At 45.4% G+C, this 18,518-nt stretch overlaps 1 protein-coding gene across 12 annotated transcripts in view; it reads right to left on the reverse strand.

Moving 5' to 3' along the window:
* Positions 1-18,518, reverse strand: part of TANC2 (tetratricopeptide repeat, ankyrin repeat and coiled-coil containing 2) — a 256,859-nt gene that overhangs the window by 83,406 nt on the left and 154,935 nt on the right. For all 12 annotated transcript variants that reach the window (XM_074562510.1, XM_074562507.1, XM_074562509.1 and 9 more), the window contains one exon: positions 5,835-6,098. In XM_074562510.1, coding sequence (XP_074418611.1) covers positions 5,835-6,098 — 264 coding nt within the window. The remainder of the gene's footprint in view (positions 1-5,834; positions 6,099-18,518) is intronic.

Below are 18,518 nucleotides of genomic sequence, written 5' to 3' on the forward strand. Positions count from 1 at the left end.
AATACCGCCGCCTGACCGTGTGTTTTTCTGACCTGCAGAGAGTGAGGCGTTCACTTTTCTGAGCATCGCACTTTTCAACTCACATTTTAGAACCTTTCTTGTACTATTAGCTTGGTTTTTTCCCTTGTGCGGTGCACCAGAGGTAGGCAAAGTCCGCCAGACACTCAGATCTCTGCCAGAAACAGCCTCAGAGGACCAGCTGCCAGACACCGGGATACAGGATGCTCCCTGAGATAAACCACTGCTCGCTGTCCCCCAAAAAGACATAATTTATAGGCAATTATGCAAATCCTGCCTTCACCTTCAAAGACATACTTTTCTAATGGGTAAAGAATGTAAAGTTAATAACTAATAATATATTGGCTGCTATTTCATATTCTCCAGGAGGAAAAAGAGAGGAGCTGGTATTATATAAGGGCCTTTTAATTCTCTATTAACATTTAAACAGACCCTATAAACCATGCATGTGGTCTAAATAACGCAAGATTTCATGTTCCATTTCACGGGTAATGGAAATAGGACGAGGCGTTCATTGTCTACACGAAATGCGACCTTTCCTAAGAAATCTGGCTTCATTCAAAAAATCTGAATGCCCAACTCCCGTGCCAAGCCTCTTCTGACCGTTGGGACGAAAAATGTTGAAGTATATAAACCGAATTATTGTGCGTATTTGCCTGGGGCGGGGTAGGAAGAAAACATAGTCGAAGCTTTCGGTTTCCGGGAAAAATAAAACAGCAAAGCGAAGGGATTCATACGGCGCTGAACTGTAAAAGCCAGTTTTGAAGAATTACTGGAAGACGCGAGATTATTTTCATAGGGTTTTCTCTTGGATCATAACCTCTCAAAAACTGCAGCCCTCTCATTTCGAAGCACACACCATCTCTCCCAACAGCTCAAAAGTTCCGCACCACACAGAAGCAAAGATCACTTTTCTTTTTTTTTTTAACTTTTGGGGGGTTTTTTTGGAAAGAATTTTCCTACCAACTCCTGACTCTTCTCCCGAAACTGTCACCCAAATGACTGCAGAACAGGTAAATGCAATGAAAAAGGGCATTTTAATTGCTTTTTTGGTACTTTGGTGCTACCGTCGGTGCCCTAGGTGCGCATCAGGCCAGCATTACGGCCGGTGGACGCACGGCTGTGGGCGTGTTGGTGAAACACAGAGATTTTTCCATATCATCATCCCTAACATGGACACTCATCACCTTGACTCCAATGCGTTCTTCCTTTCCATTTCCTGCCTTTCTGTTTGGTTTTGGTTTTGTTTTTTAAAGCTTCAAGATTTGGGGTTTCAGTTGGAAATTGTTGGTGATTTCCGGGTTACGCTTTCTGAATGCCAACCAGCAAGAAAAATTGCTGCTAATACTGGAAGAATGAAGCAACGTTTCCTTGTGCTGAAAAAGCCGCGTTCAGGAGAGGTAACGCGTACCTCCCAACCCTTGTCTTGGCTATGTAGGAAGGGAATTTCCTTAATTAGAACTAAGAGAATTTTTAATCTGCCTTTTTGTGGGTGTCTCCCCCCATTACATTAATCCAGTATAACGCAGCATTGGTTAAACGAAAGGAAAACGTGCGTTAATGGATTTGAGTTGCACCATTGAGGTTAACAGAAAATAGAATCACTTCCCCGGGTGCAAATTATTTAAAGTACTACTTTAAAATCCTGAAATGTCAACATGACTGATTGCGGTTCTAATCTGATAATACGCTCCGTTTTACATAGTTGGGGATGGAGTTTAGCACAATAGAGCGAATTTTTAAATAAGTGTAAGTATAAACTAGATTTTTACAACTCTTTTCCCAATAATATGATCATCATGTAAATCAAGTTGTCTCAGATCACCGAGGTCAGTAAGATTACAAGAATTTACTCCAATTTAGGGCCTCAAGAGGGGTTTAACAAAAGCAGCGTAACAGCAAGGAAACGCGGCTGTGCCCAAGCGGAGGTGTTGGGACCTCTCAAATGTGGCGAGTACAGAATTTAGCTCCAGCGAAACATCGCATTTTCCCCTTATTTTCCTGTCCGAAGTGGCTGAAGAGTTATGCTAAAGCTCTTCAGAAAATTCATCCGTCTGACCTTAAAACTTTGAATTCAAGCAGCGTAACTTTGGTAAAATTGCAAGCTGCTAAATGCGCGACATTAAAAATCTTCAGTAAATCCAGGTAAATGTCCATCTCCGAGAGACTATGAGAAATCGAGGCCAACATCCACGAAGGGCTCCCGGTTCCTTGCGTCTACCTGGAGTGGGATATGGTGCAGTTGTCAAGATAAAAAGCTCTAAAACCCCTTCGTTCCAGCTGGGTTTATGCAGTTCAGCTGACAAAAATCTCAATCTCTCAGGCTGCGCTGTGGCAACGAGCGTTCCCTCCAAAGGTAAGAGGAATACGTGGAGGGAACCACTTCCCTTTTTGAACCGATAGGGACTTTATAAGTAAAATGGCAGAAATAGTATGAGCTAGAAAATATAAAAAAAAAAATCTTCAGATTGTTAAAAACCCTCGGAATTCCAGAGAGACATAACTAAAAAATGCCGAAAGAATATTCAGCTCCCCCACCCTGCGAGAAAAAAATGTGCACGAGAAATGCTAACTCAGTAAGGTCTTTAAAAGATTCCCTACGGAGATCAAAAATACCTTTTCTATATCAAAAGACAAAAAAGACAATACGGAGCCAGGCCGGGCTCCTCGCTGCATTTATAAAGACAGTCCGCGAACGGGGCACGAAACCAATTTCAGGAGCTGAATTGCATTTTTAGCTTTGAAAAGGCTTGATGAAATTCGAAGGTGGAACGGACTCAGCACCTGAGCTGCCCCCGCTGACTTTCAAGGGGGGGCTGGCACTAATTTAAACATAACTGAGAGCTGTTAATGTGGGAAATTAGGAGAAAAGAACCAGCAGCTCCGGTCCCTGAATTTCCTTTATTTTTTTCCCCCTCAAACACGGTGTTAGTGCATAGTGACTATGCTCACATTTTGCTTAATTTTCTTCTAATTTATGATTAGTGCTTTACCTCGCAGCCGAGCTGTGAGCAGCCTGTTGTCTGCAAGTTACGTGTGACCCGGAGGGGGAGACCTTTAAGTTCTCCTGCCACTGCACGAGGGATCATTTGCTCCGTCCCTTCTGCAGCCCAGCTCCCCTTTCTCTTCCCAGTCAGGGTTTTGCCGTTCTCGCTGCCCTTCACAGCTGCTTCCGACTAAATACCAGAAAATTGCCGGCCGGCGTCTGTCCTCCATGCAGGAAGGCACTGGGTACGGCTCACCATACGTGCTCCCACCGAGCCCACGGGAAAGACACGCTCTGTCTGCTCCCGCAGCCGGGCTTTTAAAGAACCTCCTATGCCATAGAGGGTAACCCAGGAGTCCCAACCATTTGCCAAGACCCAGACGTGCTCTACCAAATCTGACATCCCACTTTGGCATTTTACGGGACACGAGAGCCTGCAGTGTTGTCGGCTGGGTTGTTTTTTTCTTTTTTTTTTTTTCCCAAGAGAACTATTTCCCCAAAAAAGTGCTTTTAACTATTTCTGAAGAAATATTACGCAACGAAGCGCAAGACGAGATCAACACGTGTTGGAAGAACCGCTTCCAGTTGTAAGCCGTCAGGTGAGCGAAGGGCTGCGTCACACGGCAGTGAGGGCTGTTTGTAAGCCTGCTGCAAGAAAGAACATTTTTGTGCCGTTTTGGAAGATATTCAGGGAGAATCTTAAAAAAAAAAAAGAAGAAAAAAGAAAAAAAAAAAAAGCCACAAGGTGTAAGTGCTGCCATGCTTTGGTTCCCAAGAATAGACTGGTTGTATATCAATTCTGCTGCTTTGAAAAAAAAAAAAAGACAAGAACAGTCTGTTTTAGCAAACGTGTGGTTTCATGATTACCTTCAGATGTGGAATACCACTAAAAGAATGGCAGCTTTCCGCCCCGCTCCCAGCCACGCTTTGCCTCCAAACTATCGAACTTGTGGCTCAGAATTAATACACGTGTTTTCTGGCAGGTTAATTTTCATCGGGATTAGTCTATTGGTCTGGTTTATCAACCGGCTACCCAACGCGTAGCGCTGGCGCAAGGACGTGGAGTTGGCAGACGGCACAGGATTAACTCTTTGGGCAACGGCACATTTTCCAGATAGACCGAAATCAACCATGAAACTACATCTGGGTTCCCTCTCCCATCATTCAAGTACACAGACCACGAGGGTTAACCGGTCTGGGGAAAAAAACCATACTAATCTATTACCTAGAAAACACCATTTTCTGGTGCAATGAACTTACAGGAGGTAACATGTCAGCACTGGATGATAAAAGGTCAAGCCAGATCTTGTGTTCTTGTCCTTAGTTACTATCACAACGATTTATCCTGGGATACGAAGTGTGTTAGCGGACATACTACTTAAAAGCAGCAAAATCCCCACAAAACAAAACCAGCCAGAAGGAAAAGGTGTTCCCGAACCCTGCTAGGTAGTTTTCTCTTGAAACAGGATTTGTCTCTAAAGGCATCAGGCAAGCGACTCCCCAGGCCAATCACACCGAGACACACACACGTATTTAACCCTATGGTACCTGGCCTGCCCTGATTTCTCCGGGAGGTGTTTACGCAGTATTTATGAGAAAGGAACCTAAAGCAGCGAGGCTGCGCAAGCGGAGTTTCCCACTCTTTTCCCATCCCCTCTTTCCATTCTGGCATCCCGGGCGTTTAGTCTCTCAGATGCACAGAGCACGCCGTGGCGGCACCTCCATGCTCGGGGCGCCCAGATTTTCGCGTCTACAAAATCTCGTTTCTACATCGCCTTTAGGCCTGCGACTGTCCAAAGTGGGATTAAAAAGGAAATCTGATGTAGTTACGCAACGCGGCCCGGGCTGCCCAGAGATGCTGTTTGAAGAGCCAATATCCCAGTCCGCGCTCTCCGGAGCCGGCTGCGGGGGGAATCCTGCAGGGGCTCTCCAGAAAGACAAAGACTGCATTTCTCCATGTGTCCGTACAGACAGACCACCTCCACACAACATTTAACCCCAGAGAAGTTACCCAGCCAGAAAAAAAATACAGGGCAGCAAAGCAAAGGAGAATAATTCCAGGCAAGCAGCTTTTCAGCAAAGCTGTAATATTTTTTAATCCTCCCTCTTGTTTCTGCCCTGCCGCTACCAACTTCAGGGGGAAACTCAGCAGGGTAAGACACGTCACAGCATCATTCAGGAATCTTTTGAACAGCAGACATGAAATTAAATGAAGGAAACGGTGATGTTACGCCAAAACAAAACATTTCAATCATTAATTAGCAAACCCCAGATGCTGCGAAAGCCAAAGCAGCGCGTGGACACCCGTGTGCTGCGACGGCCAGGGCAAAGTGCACCAAGAGCAACTTCTCTGCCCAGAGGAAGCATCGTAATTCTCCAAACTCCAAAGTCCTTAAGATCTTTCAGAGAAGATCAGACACTCCATTTCAGTTATAACGAATCCTTTGAAACAGTAGAAACGGCTATGATGCCTTGGAATTACATGGTACCTTAAACCCGACATTATCTGCATCGTAACGATAGCAAAGAATCTCTTTCTTTTTTTTTAAAAAAAAAAGTATTCTCCAATAATCTTACAGTTGTACAGTTTTGTAAAAAGAGCGCCCACAGACTGCTGAAATAACCATTAAACACCATCAAAACCAGTTTTCCCCACAGGAATTTTCCATTTAGAAGTGGTAAATCAAATGAAAAGACAATTTTTGTCACATTTAATGATGATGACTACAGAAAAGAGAACTCTCTTCGGATAATGAGAACATGGAAACGGCTGTGACACGCATGGACTGTGTCTCGCTCTCACCTAAAGGCAAAAGTGTTGATTTCTTACCTGCTACTGAATTTGGCCGCGGCATAAGGTAAAGAGGAATGGACTGGACTGATTGGGACAAGACGGTCTCCAGGTTCCTCTCCGGGATCTTGTTGAGGCTGTAGGTGGAAGCCGTCATGTTCTCATCCACGCGGTACAAGCAGGAGTCCATGCTGGACTTCTGGGACTGCCAAGGTTTCAGGTTTCCTCCGGATCCAAGTTCTTTACTGCTCTCCCCTCCATACTTGGTGCGTTCCACATTTTCTGAGTAGCTTGTCAAAGTGGCTTTGACAAAGGAAGAAATGATAAACAAAATGAGTAACGGAGGAAGAATTGCTCGCACACGGGCTGCTCTACACCGGCTTGTGCAATGCAAGAGCCAGAAATGATGTGCATCATATTTTCCACATTCACATAAATCAGAGATTATGGAATTTAGTTTAATGATACTGTTTCTGCTTACTCCTTCTAAAAGAACATTTAGGCTACAATGTTTTGGCTCATACTGTTAAAAGCCATTTGTAATCACAAAGAGCATTAATAATTATGTGCAGCATTGTATTTGAATACGCAATTCGAGAAAGAGCAGAAATTATTAAGGAAAAAACATTTTCAGTGCTTCCCATATCTTTTAATTTGTGTGGCAGTTACCACCTTTTCAGGGAACGTTCGTAGAAGTTCATAACCTTGCAATGTCGACGCCGAAATGCCATCGGCGCCGAAAGCCCCCCCCGACGCACGCGAACAACCAGCTCCCGTGGATTAGTTTGGTTCAGAAGCGGAACCCAATATCTCATGTGAGTGACGGCAGGTTTTTACGAAGCTTTAACTGTAATCCACACATTTTCACTTATCTCATTTCATTTCACAGGTCGGGGTTGTTGCTGTATTGACTTTCACATTGGGAAGGGACAATACTCTACTCATCCCCCCACTAACATCTTCTCCCCACTGGTATTTTCTCCTCTGGAGGCCGGTGCCATTATCCCTGGCCGTACCTCCCTTCAGGCTTTTGATTTCCTTTCATCTTCAGTCTCCCACACACTGAGTTCAAGGTCATATGCCAGCCTCTCAGGTACTGGGAGAAGGTCCCAACACCCAGAACAGCTTCTCTTGAGTGTGATAAACTTGCCTGCTCCCTAACTTAGGGGGCAAAAAAAGAAAAAAAAAGAGAAAAGAAAAAAAAGAAAGAGCTGACAAATCAGATCTCACTACTCTCTCATCGCCCCAACCACACACATTTCCACTGCTGTTCCAAGCCCTGAAATTCAACTCGACCCTGAATATTTTGAAGCGACAGACGTGCCCTGTGCTCGTAGATCTACTTGCTAAATCCACTGAAATCCGTCATTTTCCCTTAGCGGGGGTAAATACCTTTCCCAGTCCAAATTCTCTGCTAATTTCTGTGCCATCTGTCCCCGGACAGAACAGCGTGGACCTACCGTTCCTTGCTGGCGGCACAAATCCCCCCGTAACGTCTCCGCAGCCTCCTTGCCTTCCCGAAAGCCAATTCCCAAACCAAGGGAGATGCTGCCTCGGTAACAAACAGCGCAGCATTTATTTTTATATCAATAAACACAAATAGTAAACTACTCCGCAGACTCATATGCTTTTTCTATGCCAAGCTGTAAAAGAAAGCCGCCTAGAGAAGAAGTTTCATCCAAAGAGCACCTAAAGGAAGACGCAGTTTAACTGCAAATGGGGAAGGGTTATTTCATTTGGTTCTCTAAATGCATCCAGAAGAGCAGAATTACATATTTTAGCCTGTTGTTTACATGTTGAATACAGGAATGATTTCCCTGCCTAACATTAGGCATTCCATTTAAATTCTCCGAAATACCCAGACAGACCTGACAAAATAGGCAAGTGATGACTTTCCAACCCAGGGGCTCGGGACGGCTCTGCTCACCCAGGTGCCAAGCTTAATTACGCATGTTAAGTGACATTATAATAGGAACTACAATTAACTGTTACCTCTAAAATTACAAAATCATCATTTTAAAAAAAAAAAAAAAAATCAAGACCCGTAATTCTTACTGCGCCTGTTCCATCCCGACCACGCAGCTTCGACCTTCACCCCTATTTCTGTCGGTTTATTTCTCAGTATTGGGTTTCTCACCCGTGCAGTGGGATCAGTATCTTCGTATCTCATCAAGAGTTCCAAACTTTAGTTGTTCGTAACATATTTTGAAATTTAAAACCAACACACGCAACTGCTAAGAAGCAGCATTCGCTTGTTGGCATTTAAACATAGGTTTGCTGTCAGGTAAACGCACTTACACCTTAGCACTGGAAAATAAGATAAAAACAAGAAACAGATGTTCACAGGCTTCTCTTGCTCCTTCAAATCGCTAAATATTGAGAAATACGTTTGAAATGGTTTTCTAGAAAAATCTCCATTTCAAAGTTGGGGTCTGCAGTGCCAGGCATACAACATTGCCTATTTAGAGAAAAAAATAATCCATTGATCCATTAAAAATCATCAATTTTAAAAACCTATCTCAGTATATCTAATTAATCTTTGTTGAAACACATCAGCAGCTGCAATCAGTCATCTTCCCGTACAGCAAACTGGGGAAAACCGAAATAACTATGTGTCAAAATAAGTTTTCTCTAAACGAAGCAACAAAAAAAGAAGAAAGAGCTAATAAATCCTGCTGGTCCTTTTTTTAATCGTCAATTTGTGTTCATTTTAAACATAATTTTCACTGTTTTACACTAAAGCTGTTTTATGTGCAAACTCTTCACTGAATCAGGTATTTAGGATTGTTCCCTGCGGATTAATTTACCTTCTGAACAGCCCTGAATGATATAAGTACTGCTGCACAGGCTGGAAGCGATTGCTCCATGGACTTAATCTCTCCTATGAGCTATTTTAAACCAAACCAATTTTGACTTTATTTAAAAGGCAAAAGCGTCAGGCTAGCTACGAGCCAGCAACACGAATCGGCGCGCAGAGCACGGCTCCGGGGGAACTAAAGCTTACCCACCCAGAGAGATGCTCCGGAATTACAACTTCGCAGTCAAAATTCGAGAAAGCAACATCTAATTTCAGAACAATCCCATCACCTGCACCAAGGGAGGCTGATGCAGCCCGATACCCAGGGCTAAAAAGTTGGTAGTGCTTGGATACAAAGGAAGCGCAAAGGTCTGGTCAGCCCTGAAGGGGTCAAGCAGTTACAGAATCCCAGAATCCCAGCCTGGCCGGGGTGGGAAGGGCCCTCTGGAGATCATCCCCTCCAACCCCCAGCCAGAGCAGGGTCACCCAGAGCAGGTGGCACAGGAACGCGGCCAGGCGGGGTTGGAATGTCTCCAGAGACGGAGACTCCCCCACCTCTCTGGGCAGCCTGTGCCAGGGCTCTGCCACCCTCACAGCAAAGAAGTTCCTCCTCCTGTTGAGATGGAACTTCCGATGTTCACTAGATGACAGTTGTAGGTCCCTTCCAACTGAAAACATTTTATTATGTTGTATTCTACTCTACTCTATTCTATTCTCATTTTCCTTGGGCGGAAAGAACTTCATCTCAGTCCCCAACAGGATCAAGCCCATCAATACCCACAACCTGAAGGAAATCGGCAAAATAACATTCTTTCTGCAAGTTTGCCATATTCAATACCCTAAACTTTCCAGAGGGTGTTCCAGGCCGGGGTCTGTGCTCATACGCTTCGGGTGTGTGAGTGCAGCTCCCCAGCACACGTTGGCCCCTGCGGGCGATTAACCGTGCTTTGCAGCAATAACCTCTTTGGGGGGTTGCCTGGGGAATGAAGACCACCCCCCCCCCCGGGGATGAATCCTACCCACAGTCACAACAGGACTCCTGTTGCATCATTAATATATCTAAATTATATCTACGTGTTAAAAATATTCAGGGCCTTAATCCAGATGCAGAGAAGGCGATTGAAATGGGCAACCGCGGCTACAAACTAACACGACGACATCGCTGCCCGTGCTTCTATCGGCAAGCAGATTTATATACATATATATCTCTCTATATAAAAAATACACAATGAGAGCACCAGAATATCAGATTATACTAAAAATTGGCTCTCGCAGTAAGATTCCTTCTGATATTACTACTTTGGTTAGATTGAACATCTAACCCACAAAACAAGTATTTTGTGCTCATCCCTTGAGCTCTCCTACCTCCACAATTCCCAACTATGACTCCGGCTAACCCAGCCGACGGCCTGCGGAAAGGAGGTCCCCACGGTGAAAAGCCCCCAGAGAGCCCAATTCTACGTGACATTGTTTCAACTGTGTCACTGCTAAAAGGGGCTGCAGGAGCTCGCATGGACTCGGCTTAACCCGCAGGCCAGAAACCCGCTATCTGAGGGTTTTCATCACTGGGAACATCTTGGCTCGCGGGACGCGCTCGGGGTTTGCAGGATGAGGGGTGTCACACCTCGGGAAAAGGAGAACCCCCATCCCCGAGGGGGGTCAGAGCATCCCTGCCACGGGAGACTGGACAATGACAATGGAACTGTCACACTGACGGAGATGACAGAATTAACCCTTTTGTAATACGAGGTTTAAAAAAAAAAACAAACGGTCCTTCAGACAGTGCCAGAAGATATCTTATGGGTCCCATCAATTTTTTGCAATGGGGGGGGTGAGGCTCAGGCTGCCCAGGGAAGCTGTGGCTGCCCCATCCCTGGAGGGGTTCAAGGCCAGGTTGGACGGGGCTTGGAGCAACCTGGTCTAGTAGTGGAAGGTGTCTCTGCTCACAGCAGGGAGACCGGAACTAGGTGATCTTTGAAGGTCCCTTCCAACCCAAACCATTCTATAATTCTACGACTATTAAACCCAAAGATACTTAATTAACCGAAAGCTCAAAAAAATGCAACCTCTTAACAGATAGCATGCTCTAAATTTGGGAAAGATAAACTGATGACCTCTAATCCATCAAAGAGCAGGAATTTTTGCCTTAAGCCATCTGCTGAGAGGTAGATCTTTCAACCACGGGCTCTAACAGACGACACCCAGCGCAGCAGAACGTGATGGGACACGTTAAGCCGCCACGACAGGAGCACGCAGGGATGCGAGAAGGGCTGCAGCGATGCCCGGAGAGAATGCGCTTTTATGTGAGGCTCTTTTCATCCCTGAATCCAGCCAGAAAGAGTAACCCCGGTGAAAAACAGCAGAACACTGCAGTGCCTGGTGGGCTGCGATGACACAGACCATGGCGCGTGTCAGTGGCTGTCGGGGGCAGAAGAGATGTCACTGCCTCGTGGAGACACGGAGAGGATCATCGCAGGGGACGGAGCAAGACGGGAGCAACCACACGAGTCACACGCCGAGCACGAGAAACCTGACAGCCCTGGAGAAAGAGCTGAGGTTCCCTATACCCCTACAGTAACACCACATGTATATAAATATAGATGCGTATTTCTTTATATATATTATATATATTGTCACATATATATTACAAATATATTACATGTATATGTAATATAATTACATATATATTATACATATGTAAATATATTACATATATGTAATGTATATTATATATACTACATAATATATACATATATATAAATCTATATGTAATATAGATTATAATATATTGCATACATATACACATACTATATATGTGTAATATATATTATATATGTATATATACACATATATACACATAGTATACATAACATATATTACATGTGATCTATACATGTAATATATATTACATATATACATATATAATACATTATATATAATGTATTATATATATGTGTATATATACATATATATATTATGTGTATATAATGTATATACACATAATATACATAATATATATTACATGTGTGAGCTGTGCATGTAATATATATTACATATATACATATATATAATACATATATTGCATATATATTATATGGTATATGTATATGTATGTATATAAGTAATATATATTATAATATGTATTACACATATATATATATTTATTTTTTAATATATATATGTAATCTCCGGTCTCAGCCAACGTGCAGTCTCACACTATTTAATACGAACACAGATGGAATCTGAGGCATCCGCAGCACCTGAGCGCTGTAAAACACATTAATGAATAATAGGGGGGAAAGCCCCCCCGAGGAGGGGACGCAGGCAGCGCCGTGCCCCCTTGCAATCCCCTCCGCGGATTTGCCGTCATCGCTTCCCACAAGAATTCCACCCCAGCCTCAGTAACAGCACAACCTGCACCAGCTTCGAGCAGCGCAGCCCGGGCGTCGTGGAAGACACGTGGCCTTTGATGGCAGAAGGGGACACGCTCCAGGTGCCGGCGTCACTTTGCCATCCCACCCTGCTTTTAGCCCTCACGCTTCACGCCTGCATTTGCCTTGGCAGAGGACTTGCCTACGTCAAGCTTTCATTTTCAAACTTGGCTCGCTTCCCTCGGTGAAACGTTCTGATTAGAACTTTTTGCAAATAACATATTTTAAAATATTTTTATTTCTTAGGGGAAAAAAAAAAAAAACCCCAGAGCTGTATGAAAGCAGCAGTTCATTCAAGACAGCATCGTGGATGTCACTGCAGCCAGTACTACCCTTCACTTCTCGGAGAGTTTCATGTATTTACAGGATAGTAAATATTATTTCTCATGTAGCTGCAAGCTGGCCCGTGCCCTGGGGCATGAGGCTTTCGACTGTACTTGTCCCGAGTCACGCACGCGAGGGGGTTTTACCACCCCATCCAGCTCTCCCTCAGGCAGAGACCATGCCTGGAAAACGTCAACCTTTCCGTTCACCTTTCAGATGGAACCGCAGCAGAAAGCAGTTTTCTACAGTTACCACTTTTCGATGACCAACAGCTGTAACATTAATTGTATGTAAAGATTTATAACGTCTCGAGTAGGAAACAGGGATTTTCTTGCTTTAAAGAAATAACTGCAGCACGGTATCAGAGGCTGCACTGAAATTAGGTACTTAAAAACACTCGTGCGAACTCTGCGAGTTAACCTCGTCTCACTCCTCCCCAGTAACAGACTCAAACGCCACTTGCCGTATCGCATTAGAGATGCCCTAGCGAACATCTGCGAGTCGGCAAGGAGTAAAATTAATTTTTTACCCGAATCTACAGAAGCCTTCATAAACTCAGTCGCAAAAAGGATACACCTAAATATAGCCGTGTCCCCCCAGACCGCTCCGGGGAGCTCGGCTGCCAAACAGATGAATTTGGCAGGCAGAAAGCGTAAGCCCAAACCTTTCCCAGGGAAGGCGGCAGCCTCGGGGGCTCATGTGCAACCCAGGCCCTCCCAGCCCCTGGAGCACCCGGTGCTTTCAGAAGAACATTATTCTCTGCTGACACCATCGGCCACTGAGTTTAAGGCTTCTCCATGCAAAAAAAACCCCCCAAAATCTTAAGGTCTGCCCCTGCTCAAGGCCTGAGGTCAAAATCCACACCGCTCTTGGTGTGTTTAACTTCTCTTACAACACTGGTCTCAAACACGGGGGAAAAAAATAAAAATCACTGTCTTAATTCATATAAACAATCCTGTAAAAAGGCAGAGATTAAACAGGTAAAGCCACTTTGTTTCAAGCCTCAGGGTATTATAAATCACGGTAAGCACACAAAAGGTCTCGAAACATAATGAAAAATACCTTGACGGCAGCATCACGCTGACCCTATATTCGTTCTGTTCTAAATCTGAATTCCCCGCTGTCCCGGCTGACGAGCGGGATGAAGCGCGGGATGAAATGCCTCGAAGGGCTCGTACCTGCGCTGCTGGGACCGGAGGCGGGAGGCATAAGGGCAAAAGAGCATTTTCAACAGCACGAGACACTCCCGGCGTCAGAGCACAACCCTGCAAACACCCTGCTCGGGGGACAGAGCAGCGCCGCAAAGCCTGCGTTTATAAACTGCAGTTTATCACTGGCAGAAACAAGGTAATGAATGTTTTTAAGCACAGTCCACTATCGTAAACATGAGACAGAGCTGTTAAAAGGGTTCCAAACTTAATACAGAGGTAGCAATCTTGATGGCTGATTAAACAAAGCATTGTAAAACCACCCACGTGCTCCTAAGTACTATTATTTAAAGCTGTCGTCCTACAAACGCACACACGCACACCTGGAGCAACAGCTCTGCAACAGGGATGCACTAATCATGGAGATGGGCTTCCTGAGCTGCAGAAGTCTTCACTCTGGAAAAAAGACAACTGAGGGGGGACCTTATCAATGCTTATAAATACTTCAAGGGGGGTGTCAGGAGGATGGGGCCAGGCTCTTCTCAGTGGTGCCCGGGGACAGGACAAGGGGTAACGGGCACAAACTTGCCCCTGGGAAGTTCCATCTCAACAGGAGGAGGAACTTCTTTGCTGTGAGGGTGGCAGAGCCCTGGCACAGGCTGCCCAGAGAGGTGGGGGAGTCTCCGTCTCTGGAGACATTCCAACCCCGCCTGGCCGCGTTCCTGTGCCACCTGCTCTGGGTGACCCTGCTCTGGCCGGGGGTTGGAGGGGATGATCTCCAGAGGGCCCTTCCCACCCCGGCCAGGCTGGGATTCTGCGATAAGCCACACGCTCCTTTCCTTGCCCAAACCGACCCCGTCTACAAACCCCCACCTCTCGGCATGTCTCAGCCACAGGCAACCATGGGATTTTAACCATGGGGCTGTTAAGACTTCAGAAGAAATGCAGGTTCTGCACTCACACATCCCTTTAGCCCTACATCACCTCCCATCACCGTCTTGGTTCAGCGCCCTCTCTGCCTCATCCACCTCTTACCGTTTCGGATGCTTCTTTATTTTTGCCCGTCTCACCAACATCAGTTCACCATTTTTTCCTTCTTTACCACCAGCAAGGACAATTTTTCTTCTTTTTTTTAAGTCCACCAGTCTTGAAACTGGGTTTAAAATTATCAGATTTAAACAAGAAAGCAGAAAGGAGACATGTGTGGGGGTGTGCGCACAAGGGGAGGGAAGCTATTTGTATATTTGGCATTAACTTTTTGGGCAAGCTTGGATCATTGTGAAGCTTTTCATAACCCTGAAGGTTAAAATCTTGCTGCTCTTAAAATAAAAGCTGAGAGTCCCATCTAATCTCACGCCATCAACAGCTAAAACATTACAGAGAAGTCACTTATCCCAGTATCCAAAATAACACTGTGGGAGTTGACAACACTGAATTTTCCTCTAGCTGTCTTCTGAGTTGTCTTTTCAGTTTATTCTTTCTTTCAACTTTTCACTCCATTTTCTTGACATCTACCGAGCTGGACCATAAACTGAAGCAAAATTCACAGTTTGAATGTAACATCTGTCCTGTGCCACTTCCTTCAGCTTTAAACACTCTTCTTTCTCCTTTTTTTTAAGGAGTAACGTAACAAACACCTGTAGCCGACCCATTCTCTACCCAGTATTTAAGGGCCAGATGTTGGTGACAAACCCAACCCTTGACACCTCAGTGGCCCAACTGGGAGAAGGCAGAACTGGTGTTTCACAGAATCCCAGCCTGGCCGGGGTGGGAAGGGCCCTCTGGAGCTCATCCCCTCCAACCCCCGGCCAGAGCAGGGTCACCCAGAGCAGGTGGCACAGGAACGCGGCCAGGCGGGGTTGGAATGTCTCCAGAGACGGAGACTCCCCCACCTCTCTGGGCAGCCTGTGCCAGGGCTCTGCCACCCTCACAGCAAAGAAGTTCCTCCTCCTGTTGAGATGGAACTTCCCAGGGGCAAGTTTGTGCCCGTTACCCCTTGTCCTGTCCCCGGGCACCACTGAGAAGAGCCTGGCCCCACAAAGTTTCATGACTTCATGGTTTCTCACCCCTGACATCGACCACGGATCAAATCACACATGCACGCACGCGTTTGCGTTCTGCTTCATTTGTCCTCCCCTAATGAACTGGAGAAAGAACTGAAGCGGGATTCAGAGATGGTGTCCTTTTGTACCTCGTGTGGGTGGGATTCTGCGACCCCACTGATTTTGGTCAAGAGCTGATGAGACGCCTGATTAAGAGCTTCCCTTCTCACCTCCAAACTGTCAGCCCTGTCACCTGCAACATGCAGGTGCATTAGCGAACAAAATCTCATTATTCATCAACATGAGACATTTTTCAGGGAGCTCCTCCTCTGGGGAACGAGCCCAAATGGAAGCTGGCTAGATTTAAAATAAGGTCTGTAATTCTTAGAAATCTTATTCGTTATTAACAGAGCATTTCATAACGCTGATGAGAATGTCAGAATTCAAATGCTTCAGCTGTAAGATCACAAAAATATTTAACCTGAGTCAGATTTATCTTGGTATGCCTTTCGAGCTGCTCTTTGTTCCCTTCTCAAAGCAGTTGAACTTGCAAACAAATCTATCTTGTTTTATTGTCAGCAGCATCTATCCTGCTTAGCACGCGCTCTAGAGGAATTTATTAACAAACCTATTTTTAACCCACGAACGCAGAAATCTGTAGAAAGCGGCAGCTTAATAAAAGCTCAAGAGTCAAGAGTAAAAAAAACAGCAAAAAAAAAAAGAATGTGAAAAAACTACACGCCCGTAACCTCCAGGAGGGGACGGAGGTCCTTTACATGGCGTTCTTCGTTGTAAAAATCCCCAAAATCTAAGCGAAGGCCAGGGCTCCACACAGCATTAAAACGAACCTACATCACCGCGGCAAGGGGATTTACGCAGCTCACCGCTTTCCCTTTAAGCTGCTTTAACACCGTACCTATCGCCCTGCTCGAGACGATCCCCCGAACAACGAAGCGGGGAACACGGCGCCCATCACCACGGGACTCCACGTTAAATAAAAGCGCGGCCCCGTTCCATATCGGAGTAAATTACAGCAGGAATTTACAGAGTAAATTTCTGCAGGAAGATTCAAGCTGGAAACCAGCCGTTCTTTTCACACCCTTGGGAGACTGCTGCTAAATGACAGAAGTGCTGCTTGAGCATCGCAAGCACCGGGGCAGCTTGACATACCGGCAAGAAATGCTTTCTGCTTTATTTTACAGGCTTGCACTAAGATTGCTGGAGATTTTCTTATATTCGGCTGCATTCAAGCAGCAACACTTTACAGTCCCCTTCTGTGGGGACGCGAAGCGCAAAGTTCTCCCGAGGCAGCACGTGATTCTTTGACCAGTTTTCTTTTCAGTAGCAGGTTTTGAACATTAACAGTTGGCTGCTTTTACACAGTGAGAGCCAAAAAAATCCTGGAAGCTATTCAGAGGTTAAAGTCAGGTCAGCATTTTCACCAGCCATTCTGTTCTACGCGGAAAGGATTTAGTGGCTTCCAGGAGAAAGGGCTGACTTGCTCCTATCTCTCCTCTTGGCTCAACCTCCTCCCTCCTCCTCCTCCCCCTTCCCCATGTCTTTTCTTTTTACAAATAAGAGCATCTGAATGTGAAGATCTGGACCTTGTAACGTTTTTTGTTACCCTTTCAACACAAGTCGAGTCAACTTCCCTTTACTGTTAGAGGATCTTAAATTTCATAACGGCTTTGTTCTAACCCTGCGTTTATTGAAGTCCTCAGTAAGCATGGAACAGTCCCTGCGCTGGGCAGGTTAGCGACAGGACACACTTGTTCCCTAATCACTGAAATTATGTAAGAGGTGACATACAAATGGACGGGAATAACTCCAAAAGTACGAAGTCATGAGGGAAAACCTGCCTGCTTCCAATTTGGCCTTTACATCTAGATCAGAACACCAAAATGCCCGCTCCGTACACCTCAGCGGAGAGTGATGCTCTTAACACGGTTAATTCGGAGTCTAGAGAGACACGCTCTGATTTAACTTCGACAAATCAAAGCTGTGTCTAGCACTGTAGATACGTAAAATGAGCTTAATGTACAAAAACATTTTATGCCAAGCAAAACACACATGTAGAGAAGCAGTTATGCATAACGGTGTAAGGATCGACTTCCCACCTTGATTAACTGTTTTCCGTCCTTTGGCAATTCCCACAATATTTTACAAATAGCACGTTGACCTTCCAGGGCAGGCATTAAAGCCTCTGTGTTTTTAAAATACGAAATTCAGCAGTGATTCATGATTGTGAGATTTGGAGGTGACGCTTGTTGCCGCTCAGGGCTGAGAGGTGGCAAAGATCAAGAGATCTTCCCAAAACCCTAACTTTGATCAAGATGAATAGGAAATACATTGGAGCTGGCTACTATGAAAATACACCTTCCCGGAGCTAATCACCTGATTTGGGAGGAGGAGGAAGGACCGTGACTCAGGAAACATAAAACACCTTGGGAAATGTTTACTCTTACTCTACACATAGAAATGGCACAAAACCATAAGTAGTTTTGACAAGGAAATCTCCAACAGATTTACACGTTTGAGGGTCCACATGAAGCTGCTGAGGCCAAAAGCCACGTCGTTACAGTCATCCTTGCAGAGAACAAACCGAGGAAGGGATACGCATACAAGAAGATCTGCATCCAATAATTGAGGAATGCAACCGAAAGGGAAACCGGATCCCTGACCCTCCAGAAACAAAGGAGCCGATGTGTCCCTAAGAGGGAGGGCAAGGCGCGGGGTGGCTTTGCTCCCTGCACGGGGACAATCTGCCTGCCCCGTTCTGCAGTGAAACTAATTCTAGGGAATTGCTGTCACGCAGAGAGCACCTTGCAGAATTGTTGCACACCCAGTTCCCATCCCAACAGGAGGGCAATGACCAAAGTGCGCGTCCACCTCCCGCGGGGAAACAGCCGCCCCTCGCTCCGGCCGACCTCACACTCGCAGGAGCCAGCGGAGGTACAGAAATACAGACTTAGCAGAAAACC

The sequence above is a fragment of the Larus michahellis genome, chromosome 18, assembly GCF_964199755.1.
Source record: "Larus michahellis chromosome 18, bLarMic1.1, whole genome shotgun sequence".
Classification (NCBI taxonomy): Eukaryota; Metazoa; Chordata; class Aves; order Charadriiformes; family Laridae; genus Larus; species Larus michahellis.